Consider the following 25,666-nt stretch of genomic DNA (forward strand, 5'->3'; position numbering starts at 1 on the left):
GGGGAGCCCATGCGAATTCCCTGGCCTTGCAGGAGCTTCTGTGTGTAAAGGGAGGAGGAGGAGGAGGTTCAAAAAGTTTTTGGGAAAAACAAAGTTTCTGGAGATAACAGGGACTGTCTGGAAGGGCAGCAAAACGTCACATACAAGGCTTAGCAGCTCCATTCAAACATTCCTGACTAGCGGCTTTTGTTTCATGAAACTGGGAAGTTTCTTTCGATAGTGCCAACTGGAAACAGATGTGCTATTTATTGCAAAGGCTCTGCAGACTCTGGACATGGACTCGGGGCTCCTAGGGTCACCACTCACCCGGTCCTCCAGCTGATGGATGCAGGAGGATTCTCAGAGCAGATCCCACTAGAAGAGCTCAGCCTCCAGCCAAACTTTCAAATTGGACAGCCTTGGAAAAATGGCACTTGGCCGGCCCTTCGTGTCTTTGGGTCTCTCTGAGGATGCTGTGTGCACACACGTGTGTAGGCATGCAGACTGGTGGACGTGCAGGTGTGCATATGTTTGTTTGCACACTTGCCAACATCTGTCGGGCGTCTCAGAGCCCCAGAAGCAAACATCTGCTTCGTAAAGAACTGTCTCCTAAAGAACTCATAAGGGAGGCAGGGTACTGGCAGCTGCTTGGGGTTCTGTGGGTCCCTCGCAGGTTAGGCACAGGGTGGCATCGGTAAGTCCACCATACGCCAGAGCCACAACCAGATTCCGCTCCAGTTTGAGTGAGCTCTGAACGATCCAGAGGCTTCTAGGTACCTGTTTGGCTCTCCCGAGGAACATGCGGGAACCCGCGGGGTGGGGTGATGGTGATGGATCTACAACCGATCCATTTGTTAGTTATCCTTTATATTGTCACCCAGAGTAAATGTGGTTTCTCACAGCGCAGAGGACACTGACGGCAGAAGCCAGGCCCCCAGTCAACCCACGGTGGGTAGGACCCCAGGGCCTCATTGCAACCTCTGTCCCTCGGGACACGTTCACCGTTTCAGGTGAACGATACTTAGATCTGGGGCTTTGAAGCAACAACGTGCTCCTTTGATGGTCTATACGATCTCCCCTAACTTGAAAAAGATCTCACCTATTTAAACATAAGATGATTCGTATCATAAAGACTGACTTCAGAGATCTCAGAATGTGTTGGGGGCAACACACAACGTGGCACAGGAATGACAGTTTTGAAGCTGAATGTGATGCGCATTAGGAACGGGTCCTCTTTCTGGGGAGCAGACAGGCCTGGCCGCACGCAGTTACGAGGACGGTCCATACCTGCCCTTTCCCTCCAGGGGGTGATCTTCCCTAGCCTTAGGCATTAAATCACTGTCGTCCCCCCGGAGTGGCTTCTTCTGTTTTGTCTCCTGTTCTTCCTCCCGACAATTTTCCAAGTCCATCTTACTCTAATTGAGAAAACAAAGATAATATTGGACATGATTTATCTATTTGCGACAGAGAGAAGGAACGCGCCTGCGCACACAGGTGCATGCTACGGGAGGGACAGGGGAGGGAGAGAACCTCAAGGAGACTCCCTGCTCCGCGTGGAGCCCAACACGGGGCTCAATCCCACGACCTGCGAAATCGCGACCTGAGCCGAAACCAAGAGTCGGCGGACTCTGAATATAATTCATATAATTATAATATAATATATAATTATAATATAATTCCACCCCGGCGCCCCTGAATATAATTTTTAAACACACTGGAAAACACTATTCTCTGGCCGTGGGATATTTGAAACACTTTTTTCCAATCACAGTGCCTACAACGTAAAGCACAACCTTCCAGACTAACTGAAGAGTAACGGATTTCCAACGATCTGAAATAAATGTATAATCTGGATCTCTCTTGAAAGTCATCATGGAAGAGAGCTGGTTAGAAAACCACCCTTCAAAATAAAACGAAGCCATCGGAGTATTCATTTAGGAGCAATGGCTTTCGAGTGCCTATTTTTTTTTTTTATAATGCAGATTACAGACTGTTCTAGTCTCCGTGTAACTTTTGTTCGGTATCTTCACAACCCGACTTGGGGGAAATGGAGGTGGACCACCCTTTCTGCGCTCCCAGCAGCCCGTGAAGATGCATATAAATTTCATGTGGGATTTTAAGAGTGGGCTGGAGGCAGCTTGCGTGGAGCTGGTGGGGGTATGATGCTGGCCCCCCGCTGCTATCATCTGGTGCAAAGGAACACACGGTGTGGCCGACAGGGACACACATCTGTTGAATGAGTGAATGATGGGCGGTCAGGGGGACGTTGCAGCACAGGGTTCCACTAACCAGGATGTCTCCAGCCAGTGCAGAGACTTCGGTGGCCAGGCCGTGGGAGCAGATCGGGCCCCCGTAATGATTTCCCTGCTCCCAGGGAAATGACTCGGAGGCTGGCCATGGCAGTGACAGCGCTTGGTCCAAGGGCCACACAGCGGCTGACTCTAGGGGAATAGCCTAGTCCCGGACTCAAACTGATGGGAAAGTTGTCTTGTTGTTATGTACTTCTCTTTAGGTTTATTTATTTCACAGATTGATTTTAATCTAAGGTCTCACCACTGTCCCGGTGCCCTCGGTCACAGAGGAGGACGTAGACAGCTGGTCTGCAGAACTTGAAGAAAGAGTAAATGGAACCACAGTGTCTTCAATTATTTTGCGCTCCTAAAGGGAAGGATAGTAGTTGGTGAAAGGGGAAAAATAAAATAATAAAATAAAATAAAATAAGATAAAATAAAATAAAATAAAATAAAATAAAATAAAATAGAAATAATAAATAAATAAAATAAGATAAAATAAAATAGATAAAATAATTAAAATAAAATAAAATAAAAAATAAATAAAATAAAATAAAAAATAAATAAAATAAATAAAATAAAATAATAAAATAAAATAAAATAAAAAATAAATAAAATAAAATAATAAAATAAAATAAAATCTCTTGACATTTGTCAAGAGGAAAATTGCATTAAGGAACTAAAAAAAAAAAAAAACCCACAAAAACAAAACCTCCAAAAAAACCCATTGGATTATGTGCAAACAAGCAAGGCATTTAAAAAAAGAGTGTGTGTGTCTTATTTTCTAAAAGCATGTAAATCAGATAACACTTTCTATGGGCAATAATTTAGAAATTAGCATTTAATTTGGAAAAACCAAAGTCTTTTGCAAATTACTTAGTCCGATTCAAGAGGCCTAATTAGAAATGCTTTCAGGGATCAGATTATGCACAAAAAGTACTGAAGATAAATTCACAACAAAATTAGTCATGAACAAATTTTAGATAATACACATTAAATAGAGCTCCCTTCCAACTCTCTACTGTGGTCTGGTGTGTTCATCTAAAAAAAAAAAAAAAAAGATGAGACAAACAAAACCAAATTCTCCTCCCTCCAGATCTCTTTAGTACCGTATCGTGAACTCAGTGGTTAAGGACTCACTTAGCCTCAATGTCAAAATCATCGTCTCGAAATTCAATTCACTCCCAGCAAACTTGGCTTCCTGAGCAAACACACGGGCTCCCAGGCCGCCTCCCCAAGGCAAATGAGGACCCTGCCTCTAATGGAGACCCAAAGGCCCGCCTGGCGTCCCCGCCCGTGACCTGAATGCCCTTCCCACCCTCCAGACCTGGGGCCTGTGGTCTCCCCGAGCCCCGGGACTGGACTCTTGGAGGAAGCCCATGGGGCCAGGATGCAAGAAGGACAGTGAGACACTGCTTATGCCACCGGGAAACTGAGGCATCAGAGCCACGGGTCAAATTCCTTCCTGGGACCCCCTACCTCCTCGTAGTATCTGCGTTCCTCTTCCTCTACCTCCTTCTGGGCCTTTTCCCACTCTTCCTTCAGCTTGTTCTGTTCCTTCTGGTATCTCTCCTGTTACAGAATTTCCAGAAGGCTCGTGAACGGACGTTGCACAGACCACTGGGAACCACCCCCCCAAACACAAGACATCGCAGGACCAACTTCGTGCGGCAGCAGTCTGCGTCGGACCCTCTCATGCCGTGCAAGGGCAATGCCACCTTGGGGCACCCCAACGGGCTAGGGTATGGGAGCCCTGACCGGGACGGGGTCTTCTGTGCTTGGCGTTCTCCAGGTACCTGACTGGACGCTGGCTTATGCAGAGAAAAGACAGACCAAAAAGACCCTAAGGTCTTCCTTAGCTTGGCTTTTGTCCCAGGAGGTGAGCTAAGCCTACGGTTTGGGTCGACTGGGCCCTCGAGGGGTAAGTTCTGTTATTTCGCGGACAGAAATACGTTGGTATTGAGAGATTTGGATAAAAGGCAAGATAACAACCAACCAACGAACCAACCAACCAAACAGAACGTTGTAGGTTTACGAGACCCATGGTGCAGAAAGGGCCACAGTAGACAAGATGATGATCAGCTGAGTAAGGGTGGCTTTGAAAATGTGACTGGGGTCCCCCAGAGAGGTGACCAGAAGAAATGAAGACATGGAGATTAAGATTCTAATGGTCACGATGAGAGCCGACACCCCGGACGCCTCGGGGATGGTGCCCCCGATGCGGCCGAGATGGAGGCATCCCTGGTGAACCCCATGCGGCCAGAGGTCCCAGCCTGACTATGGTCCGCTCTCTCTCTGGGGCCAACACGAGTCCTTTATCCTTTTTACCCTTTATCCCCTTGGGGAAGGCAGTGAGGCTTCCTCCAGGCATCCCCAGGGGCGTCATTATCTTGGGAGCAAAAGGGCTTTATTGGGATTGTCTGCAGCCTGATGTTTTTATGATGCTCGGGAGAAACCACTGTTGGTCACCCCGTGGCCGGCTTTTAACTCTGTTTTGTTATCAAGATCAGACCTTACAGAGTCTCTGAGAGGGACCTCGGGAGCCCTTCCGGATAGAGGAAAACAGGCTCTAAACCTTAACGCAAGCTGAAGCACCAGCACAGCTGAGGTTTACTGGCTCTAGAAGCTCACATCACGTGCTCCCCTCCCCAAGGCGATGGACGGGCACGGCACAGGGAGTGGGAGACGCTCCCAGGGCTTTCCTAGAATTAAAAATAGCAGCCTTGACTAAAAGATGGAACAAACATTTCCACTTAAGGAACAAAACCGAGGCCAAATTTTTTTTTTTTCTGAGGCCAAATTTTTATTTCATGTGTATACCATCAAATAGCTTTTCGGTAACTCATCCCCACTGCTCCTTGGACTGGAGTCTGGTTGGCAATTAGGGAGGTGACACATGGACAGGTTGGCCCCCAATACCTGCATTTTTATTTTTTGGGAAGATTTTAAGTCATCTCCGCACCCAAAGTGGGGTTTGAACTCACAACCCCAAGATCAATAGTCACGTGAACCAGTCAGGCGCCCCCTTGGGTGTTTTGTTTGTTTGCTTGTTTTAATGAAATGCTTTTTCACTGTGCTCATCAGCGTCGCCTCCCTGGCGAGAGGAACCAGACACAGGGCACCGTGTTGCACGGGCACAAGGTGAGCGATGTAGACTCACCAGTTCCCGAGGAGACCTAGTTCCGTGCATCTGCAGTGCTGAGAATCCATTTAATACAAGGGTCACTAAAAGAGCATCGCCTAACGGAGAAAAGGAAGCTGTGAGCCCAGTCGTACCTGGAGCAAACGTTCCTGCTCCTGTTGCCACTTTTCCTGTCGCCGGCGCTCCTCTTCTGGGTCCCACGCCCAGAACTTGAACTGCGTAGAAAATAAAATCGTGATCAGAACTAAGCCGTGTCCTCCTGGGCGGCCCGGGGTGGGGGACGCAGCGGCCTACAGCCTGGCGCCCGACGGATGCGCCCAAGCAGGAGCCCCCTGCACACAAACACCCTCTTTGGTTGACGGAAACCACTTTCTAATCTTAACCCCTCCCTGGCTGACTTCCAAGAGGCTGGCAGGACTCTGAACATCGCTGGGGCTAAGGAAAACGTGGAGGCGATTAGCCCCCAGCACGGGAGGCTTTTGCTTCATTTCTTGCAGAAGTGGTCCCTTGCACGGATTCACGCTTCTGGGCGGAGATGCTCGTTGTGCATCTGGGTTCACGCTCCTGGGCAAGAGGTGCTCGTTGTGCATCTGGGTCCAGGGCCGCATCGGCGGGGCACTCTGCAGAGCGGTGCCTGCTGCACGGAGAGCTGTTCTCGCTCCTCCCACGGCTGAGGTCGCAGGCGTCCTCCGGCACCCCAGGGACCCAGGTGACACGGAGCCTCTGCCTGGCGCCCGCGCAGCCAACCTCAGACCCAAGCCTTCTTCTTCTTTTTTTTTTTTTTAAAGGTGTTTGTGGGTTTGGCACCAAATGAATGAGCGGGAATAATGAGAGAAGGAGCACGGAGCGAAGTGGGCACCCAGGTCACAGAACCTGTGCGGCTGAGCAGGTTCTTGCCACAGGGCAAGAGGAGTCACGGCTGGGCTCCGGGCAACCTGTCTATGGGCTGCGGCCTGCGGCACTGAGCCTGGCCCTCCCGACACCCGGAGGACTTGCCAAGGCCAGCATGTGCCCCAGGAGCCAGGCACCTTACCCCCCACCCCATTCTGATCGGGGTGCCTGGGCCAGCCCTCCTCCCACCCTGCCCTGCCCCCGGGGGGTGGACTGGCCCAGGGAAGTCTCCCGGCTGGGAACGGAGGTCCCGCGGGGGGTTGCCTGGCTCCTTACAATATCAATGTGGTGACCTTCACGTAGTTCCGCTTACGAGCCCCCGCTGAGGCTCTTGCCAGGGTGCCTGCACCTGCTCAGGATGATGCCCACAGAAGGTCAAGGAAGGGTGGGCAAACAAGGCGGGGAAACACATTTCCTGGATGCCGCGTGCGGGATTCACGCCAAGCCAAAGGCTCTAACGCGTCGTGTAGGAGAAAAGCTACTTAATGATAGTCCGAGATTGCCCAAGTCTCCTCGCAGGGCCGTAAAATGTCACCCAAATGGGATTCCAGGGAAGAGACCTGGACTTAGTGGGTTAGAGGTTGGCTTCACTTGGCATTTCCTAAACCTGGGCGGGGGGACCCTCAGGAGCGGCAGAACGGTCCAAGAACCTCCCTCAAGGGAGGCCCTTCTTTGTGTTTTGAGGACAAAGGATGCGGTCACGTGAATAAAGCCAGAAGGAGTCCGGTGGGAAGATAGAGCTTCGATGAAGAATGCTCTCATTTTCCGGCTTCTCCAGGCGGGAACTGCAAGCAGAGGTGAGGGGCACACAGGCAGGGCAGGCAGCCGGGAGGTGAGGGAGGGACACGGGGCGCAGGGCTGGGACGTCTAGGGAAGACGGGGAAACCCTGAGAGTTTTCAGGGTCAGATGCAGAGGAAAGGTGATCCCGCCCCTTCCACAGGTGACTCCCGGCTGAGCCCTGTTGGGGGCCAGGTGCGGTACCTGCGGCCCAGGCCCCGTGGAGCTCACACCTGAGTGTGCAGTGGGCGGTGGGTGTGGGGCCCTGACGCTGGGGACGCTGCCGCAGCTGCTGCAGAAGAAACGCGAAAGGTGCTAGAGAAGACCGGGCGCACTTAGTGCACTTGGTCCTAGAGTCTGTATGTCTACACATCGCATCCCCGCCCCCTGCTGGGGCCCCGCTGGGGCCTGCGGTGACGCTGAATCCGGGATGGAGCCACTTCATGCTGCGCACGCTTCCTCCCCCGTCATAGGCTCAGGCCCCAGAGCCTCGGGCCTCCCGCGGTCAAGTGCTTCCTCCCTCTTGGAGCTTGTCTGCAGATCTCACGCCCGTGCTGTGGGGGCCAGCTGTGGGGTCCTTCTGGGGGCTCCCACCCACCGCGGTGCACTCAGCTGCAGGTTCCCCGTCCTGGCCGCAGGTGGCTGGAAATACTGAGGGTCCTGAGACCCTTCCCCGTCCTGCAAGGACACTCAGGAATTCCCAAAGGGAGACATGTCACCTGTAGACGAGAGCTGCTCTTGGCTCTGGGGGGGCCTTGGCCACTGAGGAGGATTCATTCCGGGTCAGGCACTGTCCTCGAGGCTTCATGTCATCACGCCCGCGAAAGCTCACAGCACCCTTAAGGGAGGGATGACCTCTTCTTTGCACAATCAAGGAACGTAAGGCTCAAAAAGGTCACGTAACATCTGCAGGGTCACATGCTAGGAAATGCTGGAATCTGGGGGCACCTCCGTGAGGATGCCGCTTCGCCCGGGGGCTCCCGGGAGCGCTATAGGCAGCTGTGCAGAGGAAGTCTCTGAATCCGGCAGGAATTTCAGAGGGTGAGCCCGGCGACGGCGACGGGCCCAGCGCCGGGAGCACTCAGTCCAGGGAGGAGTCAGGTCTGCACAGAGCGTGCACATGCAATTCGGCCGCCAGCGGTTTCTACAGCATCATGTGTCTTCAGGTTGACTTTCTGCAAATGCTTTTTTTTAGGTACCATCGGAATAAAAAATTGAAAGCTAAAGGTACAGTAAACACTGTCCAAGACATTGATTGTGGGAAGGAGCGCAACAAGGACAGCTTGGGTTGCCCAGAGAGTTCCAGGTGGGAACTGTCCGCCCGTGGACAAGTATTGTCCTCGGTTAAAAAAAAAAAAAAAAAAAGATCTTGAGCGCTTATAGAAGTTGCAGGTTCTACTACTAATTCCTATCGTCACCTTCATGGAATTTTACTTTCCTGACTCACCATTTTGTTTCTGGGCGTGATCACGACTCTGCATAGTGATCATCCACGTCTGTATTCAAATTTCACCCGACAGCATTACATGTGACTTTTTCATTGTTCTTTTACGATCATTTAGAGCCCATTTTTGATCGAATCCTCTTTAAGCAAAACGAATGCTTTATACATTAAAATCACACTACAGGGGATCCCTGGGTGGCTCAGCGGTTTAGCGCCGCCTTTGGTCCAGGGTGTGACCCTGGAGTCCCGGAATCGAGTCCCACGTCGGGCTCCCTGCATGGAGCCTGCTTCTCCCTCTGCCTGTGTCTCTGCCTCTCTCTCTCCGTGTCTCTCATGAATAAATAAATACGGGCACTGAGGGGGGCACTTGAGGGCATGAGCACTGGGTGTCATTCTATATGTTGGCAAATTGAACACCAATAAAAAATAAATTTACTAAAAAAAAATTAAAAAATAAAAAATAAGAAAAAAATTACACTATATGCAAGATCTTATTCCTTAAGATGAGCTACTTACAGGAATAGTTACAGGCGACTTTTCACTGCCTGGAGAATCCACTGTAAGGAAAGAAAGAAAGAAAGAAAAGATCACGACGTGAGCAGCTTCCAACAGTATCTTGCTTTGGTCCTCGGGGTGGAGCGCGGTTGCTAGGTGAGCCTCCGATCAATTTTTTTGGTAAGCCGAGAGCATTAGAAAATCATTAATGAAGCACACCCTTGAAGCAATTTGAATCCATCACCAAAAGGAGTTATAGGACCAGCGTAGTATGACCGAGCCCATCCATCAGCACCAGGTACTAGACTCTAGGAGCAAAAACGACAGGTGGTAGTGTTGAAGGCCCCTGCGTTGCGGCTGGCTCGCCCGGTTCCCTCACTGTCTGACGTGGAGAATCATCACACAGAGGGAGGCCAGACATCCGGGAAGTAGACAGAGGGACACAGTTAACAAGAGAACCATTACCAGTTCCTGGTAAATGCTTCTATCCTTGGCTAAAAAAAAAAAAAAAAAAGGACAAAAAACGAGTTTGAACGCTTATATTTTGGTTTTTTGGTTGTTTTTTTTTTTTTTTTAAAGAAAGAGTCGAATATTATTTCTTCAGATTTTCAAAATCAAAGAAAACTACGAATTTCCTTCCAATTTCAGTCTACGTGGTACTGGCATCAAAGAACTCGCTCTCTGCTAACTGTGTGTCGGAAATGAGCATTTTTCCCCCCGAAATCAGAAATGAAGAAGACGACCAGACATTACTGGCAGCCCCGACAGGGATTTTTGCACAAAGGAGATAAAGCTACCCAGGACGCATTTTACCTGACTGCGAGAAAAACTGGGAGCGCCGCCAAGAGTTCTGAACTCTGAGCGGGAAGCCGGCAGCGCCAGGCGACCCTGGAGCAGATGGCACAACAGAACAGACAGAAAACCGTGAGAACGGGGGTGAGGAGCCAGGAGGACCGAGCTCCCCAGTCCCGAAGGAGGTCTGGCTGTAGTGGCTGCAGGCACCGAGAAGGAGTGGATCTAAAATACAAAATATCTCAATAAAACACATGAAACCTGAAGACGTGGGCGAAAACCAACAGAAATGGGACAGGCCAGGGGTGCCCGGTGGGCTCAGCGGTGGAGCACCTGCCTCGGCCCAGGCCATGACCCCGGGTCCCGGGATCGAGTCCCGCATCGGGCTCCCTGCATGGAGCTTGCGTCTCCCTCTGCCTGGGTCTCTCAGGAATAAATAAAGAAAATCTTAAAAAAAAAAAAAAAAAAGAAAGAAAGAAAGCCCGTCCTCAGGGTGGATCAGGACACGGACTTCCAGAGCGAGCACCTGTCTTCGCGCCACGCCAGCACCGAGCCGCCGGGACACCGCGGGGCAGAGGACCGTCACCTCCAGGTGTACTTGATGTTTTCAGGGTATTGGAAGACGTGTGTGTGTTTAAGGGGAATCTGTGTGGTTTTGGGGCTCGCGGCCGGATCTCCAGCAGCCCCGACAGCCAGTCTCTGGACAGGTGAGTCTATAAAAACGGGGAAGTCATCATGGCCCAGGGGAGGGGACAGGAGGCGCCAGGGTCCTAGCCGTGCAGCTTCCTCGGACTCCGCGCGACCACAGACCCGTGGACCCCTGTCATCGAAGCGCAGAGAGGTGGCCCCAGCCCCAGGTGCAGGGCCCAGGCCGGAGCATGGGGGCAGACACGCGGAGCCGTGCCTTTCGCCCCCCTCACTTACCTGTTCTGCCCCTGGAACCCTGCTCCTCCCACTCCCACTGAGTTTTTTTTCTGGGCAAAATCCTATGCCTCCCAGGGGTTTTCCGAGTGTGGCCCCTGGATCTGCAGCCTCGGCACCGCCTTTGGGAACTTGTCAGAAATGCGAACCCCCCGGCCCCGGCCCAGACCCACCCAGGCACTGCAGGCCGCAGCCCAGACGCCCGCGTCTTCACCAGCTGGTTCGGAACCCTGGCTCTTACGCACGCTCCAAAATTGCCGCGTTAAGCTGTGAGTCTACAACATACACCCCAAGCTTAAGAAGAGCATTTAGAATAGCTCATTGCCACCTGGCATCTTGCTTTGTACTAACACTCCCGCTGCCGCTGTTCTGAAACGACTAGATTATATTATTGGTGCTTATTCTGGGCCAGGTCTTGAGCTAAATAAACACTTTTGTGGGGTCGATCTCATTTCATTAATTCTTCCAATACCCCTATGAAGTCGGCGGTATTTTTACTTCCACTTTACAGCTGGCAGGCGACAATGAGAGATTAGGAGCTCTTGGTGGGGGGGAGACGAGCGAGGATTCGAACCCGGGCTTTCTGTCTCCAGAGCCCGCAACGGCCACTCCAGCTTCCGTGAACCGGACGAGCGCACAGAACAGGTGTGCACCAGATACGATTCTATCTTAAAGACTCATGTTTGAAATGCTCTAGTGCTACTAAGCTTCATTTTTTTTTTTAAATCACTCGACTTCGGTAACACGTGACGTGAAGTCCCTTAGTGAACAGCACGTTTTATAAAATCGGAATGCCCTACCACAGGTAACGGGCTGTCAAAACATGTGAGACAACAAAACTAATTAAGGTGGCTTAAAATAGCTACTTCCCCTCCGTATTACTGATCCGCGCAATTAAAAAGTGGTAAAAAAAAAAATGGGGCAGGCTCAAGATCTGTCTAAATACGGTCCATTGCCGACCCAGTTACGAGACTTTGTTTCTGTCGATTCCCTTCAGGACAGGAGGGCTGACAAATTTAAGACAAACGCTTTGAAGACAGTACTGAACCCGCTTCCACGTTCAGAGACCAGGCACCGCGGCTGCTCCGCCCCCCCCCCCCCAACCCCCGGGACGTCCTGCTACCCAGTGACAGCCGCCGCCTCTCCCAGCCCGCTACTAAGGGGATGAAAGCCGACCCAGGGGCTGCCAGGAGCGGCTGGAGAAGGCTGCTCATCCCCGGAAAAGAAAAAGGAAAAATAAATCCCCAGCCACAATGGTCCTGGACCATCTTCTCTTTGCCTGACCTGATAAATCTATAAAATGTACTGGGAAGAGTAGGTCAAAAAAAGACAAACAAAACCTGACAGTCTTGCCTCCTAAACTCTGGCTGCTTCTGCCCCTGGACAAGCACTCACACCAGCAAGGCCGGAAGTCTGTTCTGAAGAACACTCTCGCACTCGGCTCCCTTTCTGCTGTTTGGGGGCACCTGGGTGCTCACGGGGAGGAAGGTACCCCAAGAGCGCTCCTAAAGAGCAAAGCGATGCGTTCACAACTATGCATGGCCTGGGGGGCTCCTGGGGAGTCTGCAGCATGTGCTGGATCCGTGGGTGGGAATGATTTCTCAGCCATCATCATGCACACCCTGGAATTACTATGAAACGATAAAATCTGATTTTCTTCTGAAAAATCAGATTGTCAGATTAAATGAATATTTTATAAAGATGAGATAATTAACAATTAATGAAGTTGACATCATACTAGGAAAGATAAACTTTTTATTAAAGTTATTTTTTATTTTGTATTTTTTTTTTTTTTTTTTTACATTTTGGAGCCAATAACATTATTTTAAGGTATCAAATACTTATGTAGGCTCCCTTATGCCGACAAAATGGTTTTGGCAGCTGGTTTCCTGGCCGGGCCAAATAGAGAATGTAACCTCAGATTTCTGTTCGGAAGTCATTTAATTCAGCCACCATGGACGCTTGCAAACACTACGGCTAATGGGATTTAACATAAAGGAAGTAATCTTCCTTTAAAATAAAGAGTATAAAAAAAAAGTATTTTAGTTAACAGCCTCTTATGGTTTGACTCCCTCGTTGATTTTATCTTATTTCACTTTTCCCTCCTTTCCCCTATGATCCTCTGTTTTGTTTCTTAATTTCCGCATATGAGTGAAAGACTCACTAAACTCTACCTCTGAAACTAATAATACGTAAGTCAACAAACCAAAGATTATGTTAATTCATTGAATAAAATAAAATAAAATAAAATAAAATAAAATAGACCATTTTACTATAGTTGGGCCCAGCAAAACACGTAGAGCTAAAATAAAGCATTTCTTTTACCTTGAGAATTGAGATTTGGCAAATGTAATTGGTTGGTTTCAGATATTTTTTCCAGAAATGGATACGTCAGGGTTGCTTCAGGTTCTGGTGATTTTGGCTTTACCACCTGGATCATGGGCAACAGACAGAAACATTATAAGCAGTGTCCATTAAAAAATGCACAGGTGAAATAAAATTTAATGACTCATGGCAAATACGTAAGTCAATAAACCAAATATGTAACCTTTAAATGGAGATGCTTACCCTTTCCCCAAACCCTTTTGTACTTTCTACATTGATACAGAGGCCAATTTTTTTTTAGGGAAATCAAACTGGAGCATAAAAATACGATCACTTTTCTCCAAACCCAGAAGATAATATTCAATTTTTGGGATTGTATATCACTCTGTCCCATTTTCTGATAGATCCATCACATATTCTCTACATAATACTGACTACATAATACTGATTTTGTAATGTCAGGAAGTGGGATGTTCCACAATAAGATAAAAGAAAATCTCACTCTGTAAGTGCTGAAAATTAAAATAAAAATAAAATAAAAATAAATAAAAAAATAAAAATAAATAAATAAAATATCACCTTCTAATGGACATTATTCTTGAGAAATTATAGAGCCTTCCCATAAACTTACACAAAGCACATTGAAGGCGATGGATTTCCCATGTTGACAAGGAAGTATTATTATAACTATTATCAACTAGTGTCATAGCAATGGGGCCATCAGGAGGTCTTTGAGCCATGTTACACCACTTGTCCTTAGGGTAAATAGTTCCAAAACGACAGGCTTTAAAGATTATGTTTGCTTTCTAAATGAAATAGATTTTTTCTTGTCATTGCTGTTTTTAATTTGTTTTTCCCCACCCTGAATGGCCTTTGGTAGAAGCACCGTCCTTTGGATTTGTTGCTTCCAATCAACTGATTGCTGAAAGACCAGATTAGCAAACACATGTCTGAAATAAGAGTCAGTAGATTCTGAGCAAAGATCTCAAGGAGTGGCATGGCTGTATCAGTTCATGTCCTTTTGGCTGCTTTTATAGGGCTTTCTCAGATTTACTCTGGCTGGTGGTTGTGCTCCCAATAGACTAATTTGAAAGCCAACAGGGCAATTGAGGCTGAAGAGCATTGTTTCATCATAAGCTGATCTGTGATTTGGTTCTCAGGATGATTTAATACCTATAATTTCTTCTTGGTAAAATTTTATTTTTCTTTATGAATAATACATTCAACCCTAATGGAATCCTGAAGAAAATAGAGATAATCACTTCATTCTGCATTACAGAGGTCAACCAGATGTCCACGTGAACTTCGATGTTAAACACGCAGCCAAAGCCAAGGCTTAGATTTACTATAAAGTTGATAACCCCCGAATCTTAACCCCATACCACTTCCTCCATGGTGGAGTCTGACAAAAATGCCTCGGTAATGCTCAGTTGTAAATGAATGCTCCTAGCAGAAATGCTCAAGACCACCTTAAGAGGTGACAAAAAGGTCAGCCTGTGTGCATGGGCACTTTCTTTCATAAAGGTGACACTCTCAAGTGAAGTCAGGAAACAAAAGCTGTGGCAACGGTGACCTGCTTTCTTTTTCTAAGAGGTATCTCCACAGTAGGGAGAAGGGACGGAAGGGATTCATACGGTGCAAGAAAAGCACTGGGTTCTAAGACCATTATTCCATTTGCTAAACCACTAGTAGAGATTCTTAACCTGGAGTCCACAGAACAGAATTTAGGGGGTGGGTATACTTGGTATCACTTGATACCAAGGAAAACGTGGTAAAATATGTGTGTTTTATGCTTTCACCATAGTATCTTGAGAATACTGTTTACCAAAGGATCCACACACACACACACACACACACACACAATTGAGAACCCCTGAAAACAATTTTTTCCGTAGTATACGGTAGACATGACACTGGCGGCCCAAAGATGGGTCACACAGATGAGACATGCAGATAAACACTTTTTAGTTTTCGTGTTTATTTTGTTTCATTTTTAAAAACGACACAGTTCTCTTTCCAGTTTAGACTTAAGTGGGGAGGCGGGGAAGCCTACTTGGAAGAAGAATAAATAAATAATAGCTACAAGTGTAATGTGGATAAGGCAAGATCTGCAAAGGTGGGAAATCGTGTCTGCCCCCAGTGTTTTCTTACAGGTTAGTTCCTCCGTTCAGAATTCTGGACCACTCTTTAATCCCCTATTTATAACTAGAGGTTGAAATCCCCCCAAAGCATTAAGGCAGTGGGCATTTCTGAGGCTCCGAGGACACAGCACTGTCAGCAACTCGGACCATGGGCTGCGTGCTGTTTGCTGTGGAACACCCACTGTCTAGCACAGTGCCTGGTTTCTAGTAGGGGCACAGTCAATAGAGTAAACGATGGATGGAGTGGAACTAGACGTGGTAAAATTTTCATTCTAAAGCTATATCCAAACTTAGGGTTAATTTTTAAAGTTGGAACATCACCACCTAGAGTAAGCCAGTGTGCAAGTCCCGGGCTCTCTACTTGGTGGCCTACTGGAATCACCTGGGGCCCTTTCACAAACACAGATGCCTGGGCCCTGCCCCCAGGGAGTCTCATCTATTTGATATGGGGCATGCCTGGAATTTTTAAATTCTAAAGGGTAGCCAAGGATGAGAGCGACTGGTATAAAAGATGAAGACTTTTCTTTTTTATTTATTTTTTTAAAGGTAAAGACTTTTAGACAGTGGCTGAAAACAGACCAAATTAATATGAATGAGATGAGACTCCAAGCAAGGAAGAAATTTAATAAAAACAATACATTAAAACTCATTATATCAGAATGATAATTTTCTAGTTTTCTTGCTGTGCAAGTCCAGAGGCATCAGAAGTACCGCTGTTATAAAGCAGGTAAATATTGGAAAGAGAGTATTTAGTAAGCTGCAAATATGCAAGCTCATGCACAGCAAACGAACACCTAACCCCAAAGCTTTAGAGCTTGTATTACATTTTCTTTTAAATGTATGTAATTCTTCATAATTAAAAAATTATGTAAAATAAAATTTAAAAGATATTGAGTGAATATATACAGACCAATATATGTCAATTTTTACTAATAGAGGCAGATTTCAGTGACCTTTTCTCTATGTTCTATTTTTTAAGGTTTATGTATTATTTTTTATATGTTTACATATTATCTCTTGATAAATCTGTTACCTGTGTATGTACATCGCTATAAATACAAGTTAAGAAGAACATATAGCTACAGACTGAATGGAGCCTCCCAAGGTTCCTATGTTGACACGTAGGTGATTCGTGTCCTTATAAAAGAGACTCAAGGCAGCTCCCTCATCCCGGCCGCCAAGTGAGGACAGCGATCGGGGAACCGGGAAGCAGGTTCTCATCAGACACCTTGACCTCGGGCTTGCAGCTTCCAGAACGGCGAGGAATAAATGTCTGTTGTTTACAAGCCACCCAGTCCGTGGGAGTCTGCTCTAGCACCCCGATGGCCTAATGCACACACTTTTCTATATGCATTTAACTTTTTTTTTGTTTGTTAAAACATGGAACATGTAGCACATTTGTAGTTAGAAAAAAAAATACCCATTAAAGATAGGAATAGATTCAGAGAGAAAAGACATCTTCATTCTGAAAAGTGCCACTTTATCAATCAGTTCACTTCAGAAGCCGGTTGCAACATGAAGCCGCGCTCATTTGGGATATGCACTTCACCTTTTGGGACAGCACCAACTCCACCTTCCCACTCATTTCATTTCCCAGTTTCTTCTGGTCTTCTTCTGGCGGCACATCGTTCCTCCGCTGGGGGCTGGAGGGAAACTCTACAAAGGGCACAGTCGGGCTGGACCGAGTCACAGTTGTCGTGAAATGCTGTGGCTCTGAAATGGAGTGACATTCAGAGACATGAAACAGAAGAGGGAAACCACATCAAGGACCATTTATCCCGTGATGCCGCAAAACACACCAGTCCATATCCCCCCTGGGCCATAGGAAGTTGGACTGTAGTGTGATGAGAGGTATTAAAGAGCCTCAGATGCCAGAGTTTTCTAGGCTCTTTCAAGATATTAAAAAAAAAAAAATCACACAACATTAAACACATCAAAGAACCCCACTATGGAAAATATAAGTTGTTAATAAGAGTCGCAGTCTCCATGTGAATGACACTACACGGAGCAGAACGCTGGTGCAAAATATTATGGCAGGCGGGCTGGTTGGGAGAACATTTAAAGAGTTTCTACCCAAACGACTGAGTCGCAGCCTGAGTCTTTTCTTTCATATTCCTTTTTTCTTTTCTTTTCTTTTCTTTTCTTTTCTTTTCTTTTCTTTTCTTTCATATTCCAATGCTCCTTTTGAACAGAACATTTTCATAACTGGAATGTGTTAAGGGTTGCGTGGTATATAGAATGCAATGAAAATAAAGTGTTCTCTGATTATATAAAGGAGACTCAGGGATAGTCTAGACTCCGGTACAGTCTAGAGCGAGGGCCGTATCAAAAGGTGGAGGTGCTATCTAGTTTGAAAAAACATATGCTGAAATTCTTAGCATATTTTAAAACATTTATTTTTTAAATACATTTTAAAATAATTTGGGATTTAGAGGAGGGTAAGAGGTTTTTACATCTGCCAAAAGACGAAACATGTTAAAAGTACTGAGGAACATTACCTTAGGGAACGTTCATACTCACTGTCCACACGAGTAGCATTTACTTCATTCATTCATTCATTCATTCATTCATTTTACTTTATTCTTTTTTTTTTCTTTTCTTTATTCTTTTAAACTATTCCCCAGCGGTTTTCATTTGAGCATCTGTTTTTGTGATATATTTTTGGTTTATATCTTATTTAGTGATGTGCCGTGTACTAAAATAGGACCCGCAGTTTTTAAGCATCGTTTATTTGGGGAAATATAATCCTTCTGGTGATGGAGATACACTTTCAAAATAACAAAAAAACACCACAGGAGCAAAAAAGTATGTGTGGGCTCCGGTTGCTACAGCAAAGACCAGTCACATCCCGGGATTCCCCCAGGCAGCCTGCAGGTGGCAGCAGGACCACACCAGTGCCAGCGCCTTCACCGACTACCTTTCTCAGGCTCAGCGGGAGAAATCCTTGACTATTTTCATTGTATCTTAAGAGTTAGGACATCTACCATCTACCTTAAAACTAGTTTGTTAGCGAACAAACCTGATGGGGCGAGTTCTGTATTTCCTTTCTGTGTTTTTCCGCCATCATTCTCATCCTCTTGACTGTTGGGTTCAGTTTCCTCAGTGGTTGCCTGAAAAAAATAATTTTTCCCCCTTTGAATAAATGATCTCTTTGAAAGTTCTAAAGGGTAAAAGATTTCTTCCTTTCTTTCTTTTGAATAGTAAGTTTTAGGCTAATGAGGTAAATTGCCTTTATGAGTTCATTGCTTTTCCATTTCCCGGGTAGCCTTACTAGGAAAGGCTGGATTGCTTGGAAAGAGATAGTCGTGAAGGTGAAGGGGGCAATAGGAGTTCACAGGCACCCACCACCTCCCCACCTCCTCTGGCCACCCCAGATGCACATCTCACTTCTCCTTTCCCATCACCACTGAATTTTCAAAGTCACAGTCACCGCACACTTGCTCCCAAATGTCTTTAGTGTTGGCTTAGGGTCATATCACCAGTGAAAAGAAATCTTTTAAAGTTATAATTAGCTCGTCTTCAGCACAGATGCCTATGACTCTTAGCACTGTGGGTTTTGGCCTTGATGTTCTCTTTCTGGGCTCTCAAGAACTATTGCCTGATTTCTCATTCTCTCTCTATACTAAACTTCAACTATTTTCCATCACCTGTGCTGAATCGCCCTCAAGTGGATCAGCTGTTCTCATGAACTCACCATTATGTTCTCCACCCATTTATGAGTCGTACTTTCATCTCCAGCCCAAGCACCCATCAGAGCTTCAGTCTGGCACATCGGTGTCATGGTAAATGACTCACGCTCAACGTGCTAAAAGTTACCTTCAAGTAAGCCCTCCCCCAAACTCACAATTTCTGTTTACGATATTAGTTCTCCCTAGTACACAAATTAAACTCGGAAGTGCTTCCTGACTCGTATCTCACGCGTGCCCGTCATTTGCCAAGTCTTGCCAAGGTTCTAACACAATAGTTTTCATATGCATCCCTTCCTTTCTGTTTCTATAAGCTAGGGCCTAAGTATATCCTTGACTCCCATGCTCTTCCACTAAGGGGTCTCTCTAATTTGACTCTTGGTGTCTAATCCACCTGGCACATCACCATGATGTTCATCTCTTTCAGTAGTACCTCAGTTAATCACTTTTATGCCTGTGTTCCTCTCTTTCAGGAGTACTTCAATTTATCTGTTTTATGCTTCATAAAATTTATAACATTAAAAAAAATTTGAATGACCTAAATGTCCAACAATTGGAGATGGCTGAATGAATTACAGCATGTCCATAGAAGGAAATACTATGCAGCCATTAAAAATGGTATTGAATAATAGTTAATGATATGGGAAAATACTTATTATCTAATGTTGAGCCAAAAAATATAAACTGCATATCCAGCATGATGCCTACAGATATAAGATTTTACACATGCTATATTTATACACAAATATACCTGCTAAAAATATATAAAAATGTCTTTTTATATAAAAGACAGTAAGGAAATATACTAAAATGTTAATAGTGATTATTTTGGATGACTTTTTCTTCTTTATAAATATATTTCCTATATTCTAAAATATTCTCCAATGACTATATGTATTGCTTCTGATTCAGAAAACAAAATCAATGTAATTTTACATTATCTTTACTTGGGAGCCAATTGATTCCAGGGAGATTTCAAAATTCTCCCACTGATATTATAGTAGTTGCTTGATAAAAGTAATTAAAAGGATGACTAAATACTGGCTAAAATATACTTGAACAATCAAAGAAAACAAATTAATAACTATTATGTTTTTTAGTCATAGTGTCTTATTGTAAAGGGCTGAATTTGAATTTTTAAAATATGTATGAAATAATACATTTTAAAAGGTTTTAAGATAAATATTAAAATTGGTTTCAGAAAAGGCATTATTAAGTACTTTATAAAATATCTGCATGGGTTCTCAAAAAGCAATGCATTTATTGACATCTTATAAGTACATATATACAAGTATATATATTTTACTCCTAAATCGATTTGCCTTTCACCCAACCAAAATGAAAGCTCTTAATAGTTAATGCATTGGTGGAAATTGTTATTGAATTCTTTAAAAACAAAAAAAACTTTATGAAAGAATGCAAGAATGGTTCAACTATGTAAATCATAAAATGTGATATACCATATTAATGAAGTGAAGGATAAAAATAATATGCTCATCTCAATAGATGCAGAAAGAACATTTGACAAAATTCAACACCTATTCATGATAGAAGTGCTCAACAAATTAGGTACAGAAGAATCTACTTAAACATAATAGGGGCCATATTTGACAAGTTCATAACTAACATAGTATTTACTGGTGAAAGCTCAAAGCCTTTCCTCTAGGATCAGGAACAAGACAAGGGTGCCCACTCTTCCTGCTTCTATTCAGTATAGTAGTGGAAGTCCTAGCCAGAGCAATTAGGCAAGAAAAAGAAATAAAAGGCATCCAAATAGGAAAGGATGAGGCAAAATTATTTCTGTTTGTAGATGATATGCTCTTATATATACAGAAAACGGTAAAGACTCCACCAAAAAACTGTTAAAACTAATAAATGAATTCAGTAAAGATGCAGGATACAAAATCAATATACAACATAAAAAAAGAAGAAAACAATCCTGATTACAACAGCATTGAAAAGAATAAGATACTTAGAAATAAATTTAACAAAGGTGAGAGATTTGTATACTGAGAACTAAAACATGGGTGAAGGAATTGAAGAAGACACAAGTAAATAGAAGATAGCTTATGTTCATGGATTATTAAAATGCCCATACTACCCAAAGAAATCTACAGGTTCAGTGTAGTCCCTAACAAAATTCCAATGGCATATTCGCAGAAAGTTTTAAAAACCCCTAAAATTCATATGGAACTACAGAAGATCCTAAATGGCTAAAGCAATCTCGAGCAAGAAGAGTAAAGCTGGAGACATCATACTTCCTGATTTCAAACTATATTAGCAAAAGCTACAGTAATTGAAACAGTATGGCACTGTCATACAAGCAAGTACATAGATCAATGGAATAGAACAGAGAGCCCAGAAATCAACCTACACTTTTATGGTCAACTATTTTATTTTTTTATGGTCAACTAATTTTTGACCAGAGCACCAAGAACACAGAATGTATAAAGGATTTTTTCCACAAATGGTGTTGGGAAACTGGATCTCTACATGTGAAAGAATGAAATTTGATTCTTACCTGACACCATACACAAAAATCAATGTCTAAATGGGATAAAGACTTAAAACTGCAAAACTCCTAGAAGAAAGCAGGAGAAAAGCTCCTTGGCATTGGTTTCAGCAATGATTTGACACCGAAAGCACAGGCAATAAAAGCAAAAATAAACCAGTGGGATTACCACAAACTAAAAAGGTTCTTCAGAGAAAAGGAAACAACAGGATGAAAGGGTAACCTATACAATGGGAAAGATATTTGCAAATCATATATCCAATAAGGAATTCATATCCAAAAATACACAAGGCATCTTACAACACCATAGCAAAAAAAAAAAAAGGCACAAATAATCCAATTAAAATAGTTAAATAGTATATGAAAAGATGCTCAACATCTCTAATCATCAGGGAAATCAAAACTACCACAATGAGATATCACCTCATACTGTTATTAAGAATGACTTAAGAATTAAGAATGACTGTTATTAAAAAGTCAAAGGTAACAAGTGTCATCAAACGTGGAGAAAAGTGAATTCCTGTACACTCATGGTGGGAATGTAAGTTGCTATAGCCATTGTGGAAAACAGCTCCTCGAACAATCAAGAATAAAAAAATAAAAAACAGAACTATCGTATGATCTAGCAATTTCACTTCTGGGTACATATCCAAAGAAAATGAAATCAGGGTCTTGAGGAGCTATCTGCCCTCCACGTTCACTGCAACATAGTTCATAATAGCCAACCTAAGGTTGATGGATGAAAAGATAAAGAAAATGTGATGTGTAACTATTATATTACATGTATAATGAAATACATAAGTGTGGTGATATATAAATATTAATATTATATACAAATATATCATTCGTGCATGTATAATTTGTATCTATATACGAATAAACACCTATCTCTTATCTAACTATACACACACACATATACAGACACAGCGGGATATTACTGAGCCATGAGAAAGAAGGAAATTCTGCTATTTGCAACATGGATGAACCTGGAGAGTCTTAGGCTAAGTGAAATAAGCTGACATAGAAAGACAAATATTGCATGATCTCAGTTATATGTGGAGCCCAGTTACCACAGGCTGGGGTGCGGGGGGAAAGGGGACAGAAAGTAGGGTCTGGGGGAGGGGATCGTGGGGAGTTATTGTTTAATGGGTGACGAGTTTTGGTTTTGCAAGATGAAAAGAATTCTGGAGATGATGGTGGTGACAGTTGCACATTATGAAAGTACTTGATACCACTGAAGAGACACGTAAAAATGGGCACGATAATAAATTTTAAGTGTTGCCACGATACATAAATTGGAATAAAAAAAATTTGCTTCAATAAAAAAATTAGAAAAAAAAACGCTGTAAAAAATAAATAAAAATTATTTGCAAATTTTCTAAGCTTTAAAAAAAAAGCACTAAGAAACTTTAGGCAACAAGACTTTTGAGCTTCTAAAAGATTTTACAATAGCATCTAGTGGCAAAAATAGCATCCTCTTTTGGAGGATGGGGTGATTTTGAACTCATAATTAGATGGGCATTTTCTTTCTTTTTATAAAGATTTTATTTATTTGAGACAGAGAGTGAGTGTGAGACTGAGAATGAGCAGGGGAGAGGGAGAAGGAGAAGTAGACGCCTCACTGAGCTGGGAGCCCGACGCGGGACTTGATCTCAGGACCCTGGGATCACGACCTGAGCTGAAGGCAGACGCTCAACTGACTGAGCCCCCTAGGCGCCCTGATGCACATTTTCTCATGATGGATTATTATGTATCAATTCTGGAAGAACAGGGATCCCTGGGTGGCGCAGCAGTTTGGCGCCTGCCTTTGGCCCAGGGCGCGATCCTGGAGGCCCGGTATCGAATCCCACATCGGGCTCCCGCTGCATGGAGCCTGCTTCTCCCTCCGCCTGTGTCTCTGCCCCTCTCTCTCTCTCTGTGACTATCATAAATAAATAAAAAAAAAAAATTAAAAAAAAATTCTGGAAGAACATAATATTAAATTAAAATATACTTTTAAAAACGGAATAAGCACCATATTTGTATTATTTGATCAATTCTGTAACTTTTTAATATATTACCAAGCCTGAGTTGAATCCCTTCAAAGAGACTTAATGACTGGAAATAGTTAAAGTCTCTTTTATCATATGTGATACGCACGTGGTACACGTGTTTGCATTCTTACGTAAATGGCTGATGGAAAAGCAGTATTTGAAGATCAACCAGCCTCGCATGACAAAAGAATAAGTTAGATTTTATAATTTAACACACTCCCGCACCACACATAGAAATATGAATATGTGGTAGTATTTTTATGATGTCCATATATAAACTACTATCAGAAATACTGATTTTTAGCCTGTGCCCCCAAATTCATTATAGAAAACTATCTGACGTTGGAAGACAAATTTGCAGATTTAAATATTGGTGAAGAATGCTTTTGAGAATACTAGCGTTTCCGATCACTAGGAACAAAAGAAAGAACTATAAAAACCGGGCCAAGCCTTCCTGCTCCAAAAATGAACAAAGACATGGGCACAGTTATCACATCTCGGATGCCAAGTCTAAGTCGTGTTCCTCTGGGTACGACCTAGAAAGGGTATATACGCTCCTTCTCATGATACGCTGCCGGCGGTAAGATACAGAGCGATTTAGAGACCTTCAAATGCGGAAAGTGTGCCACTTGGAATCCAGGAAATAATTCATGAAGCCCTTTAGACATAATTTATAATGCGCAGGAGACAAAACCCTCCAGCGCTCCTTCACTGAAGATTATTTTCCTCGCACATCACATTCCAGTACGAGTTTACTTATGCATGACTAATGGAGCATTTCCATTTCCAAGAACTCTCAGATTTCAGAATTCATTTCTCTCTAGCTTACTGCTCAAACACTGAGCTCCCAGACGACCCTATTTACCTTCCCTTAAACACGATGCTTTAGACGTTACGTCCCGTCGTTACCTTTGATACTGCGTTTACCACGTGTCAGTGCTGTCGGGGCACCTGACAGGGCTTATCTCTCTTGATGCTCACAGCAACTTGGAACGTAGGTATCAATAGGATTCTCTTAATACAGGTGAGGAAACTGAGGCCCAAGGGGCTATGTGGCTTATGTAGGGTCAGTGCTAATAGGCAGAGGCGGTGGGAACCTTGGGCCCAGTGCTGGCAACCTCAGTGCTCCACCGTCTGGGCTCAGACTCACGCCCACCTCTGTATCGTCCCCAGGTGTATAAAGGTTTTGGTTGTTAAGACGAAATATAAGAACCTGAGAATCCCCAAGTTTATTGCTGAAATGATTCAAACTGCCCTTTCCATTCCCTTCCCTTGTCATCCATTCTCCTTCTCATCTGTTTGTTCTGCAGAAGATGAGAACTCCCTGGAATCTCTCAGAACAGGAGGCAATCTGGCCAAGACTCCACTTCCGAGGGCAGCTCGAGACCTGACTGCCCCTAGCCACCACCCCATCTTGGGGCCCTCCACCCGGCCCAGGTTCTGCGGGGTCGGGGGAGCACGCAGCACAGCACCTGGCACCGAGCAGATATGTAATCCGGGTCAGGTGAGCAAATATTCTGTGCATTATTTATGGAATTCACACTCTCAAGCTTACTTTAAACACACAGTAGTCACCCAAGTCAGGTTATTAGCTAGCAAAATATTCAGGGTAAATGAAGAGAAAAAACAAGCTATGACACATTTGAATAACATGAGCCCATTTAATAAATATTTTATATGCACGGAGAGAAAGAAGAGGACATACATTTAAAAAGAAATCTTAGGATCCATTTCCATATGGCTGGAGCCATATGCAGTTTTATTTCCTTTATACTGTTCTGTGTTTTGCAATATGCTTAGACTATGGATGAATCTTGAACAAAGGTGGGGTTGGGGGCGCTGACCCCTCTGCACAGTCAAAAATTCATGTGTAACTTTTGACTCCTCAAAAACTATTCTAATAGCCTATTGATGGCCAGAAGCCTTACCGATAACATAGTCGATTAATACAGTGTTTGTTATATATATTCCATATGTATGTTTTTAAAAGATTTTTTATTTATTCATTAGAGAGAGAGAGAGAGAAGGGAGAGGCAGAGGCAGACGGAAAGGGAGAAGCAGACTCCCCGCCACATGGGGCTCGACCCCAGGACCCCGGGATCATGACCTGAGCCAACAAAGGCAAACGCTTAACCAACTGAGCCACCCAGGCTCCCCCCATACATATTCTTAAAATAAAGTAAGAAAATGTCACTAAGAAAACCATAAGGAAGAGTAAATACATACAGTATATATA

The 25,666-nt window shown here is 44.4% G+C and overlaps 1 protein-coding gene across 45 annotated transcripts in view; it reads right to left on the minus strand.

Moving 5' to 3' along the window:
• The window catches only part of LIMCH1 (LIM and calponin homology domains 1), a 300,514-nt gene that overhangs the window by 16,632 nt on the left and 258,216 nt on the right, over positions 1 to 25,666 (minus strand). For all 45 annotated transcript variants that reach the window (XM_072749119.1, XM_025986053.2, XM_072749121.1 and 42 more), the window contains 8 exons: positions 18,219 to 18,309; positions 16,749 to 16,912; positions 13,059 to 13,164; positions 9,042 to 9,082; positions 5,547 to 5,627; positions 3,750 to 3,842; positions 2,533 to 2,637; positions 1,267 to 1,394 (listed from right to left, as the gene is read on the minus strand). In XM_072749119.1, the coding sequence (XP_072605220.1) occupies positions 1,267 to 1,394; positions 2,533 to 2,637; positions 3,750 to 3,842; positions 5,547 to 5,627; positions 9,042 to 9,082; positions 13,059 to 13,164; positions 16,749 to 16,912; positions 18,219 to 18,309 (809 nt within the window). The remainder of the gene's footprint in view (positions 1 to 1,266; positions 1,395 to 2,532; positions 2,638 to 3,749; positions 3,843 to 5,546; positions 5,628 to 9,041; positions 9,083 to 13,058; positions 13,165 to 16,748; positions 16,913 to 18,218; positions 18,310 to 25,666) is intronic.

Source organism: Vulpes vulpes, chromosome 2, assembly GCF_048418805.1.
Source record: "Vulpes vulpes isolate BD-2025 chromosome 2, VulVul3, whole genome shotgun sequence".
NCBI classification, from domain to species: Eukaryota; Metazoa; Chordata; class Mammalia; order Carnivora; family Canidae; genus Vulpes; species Vulpes vulpes.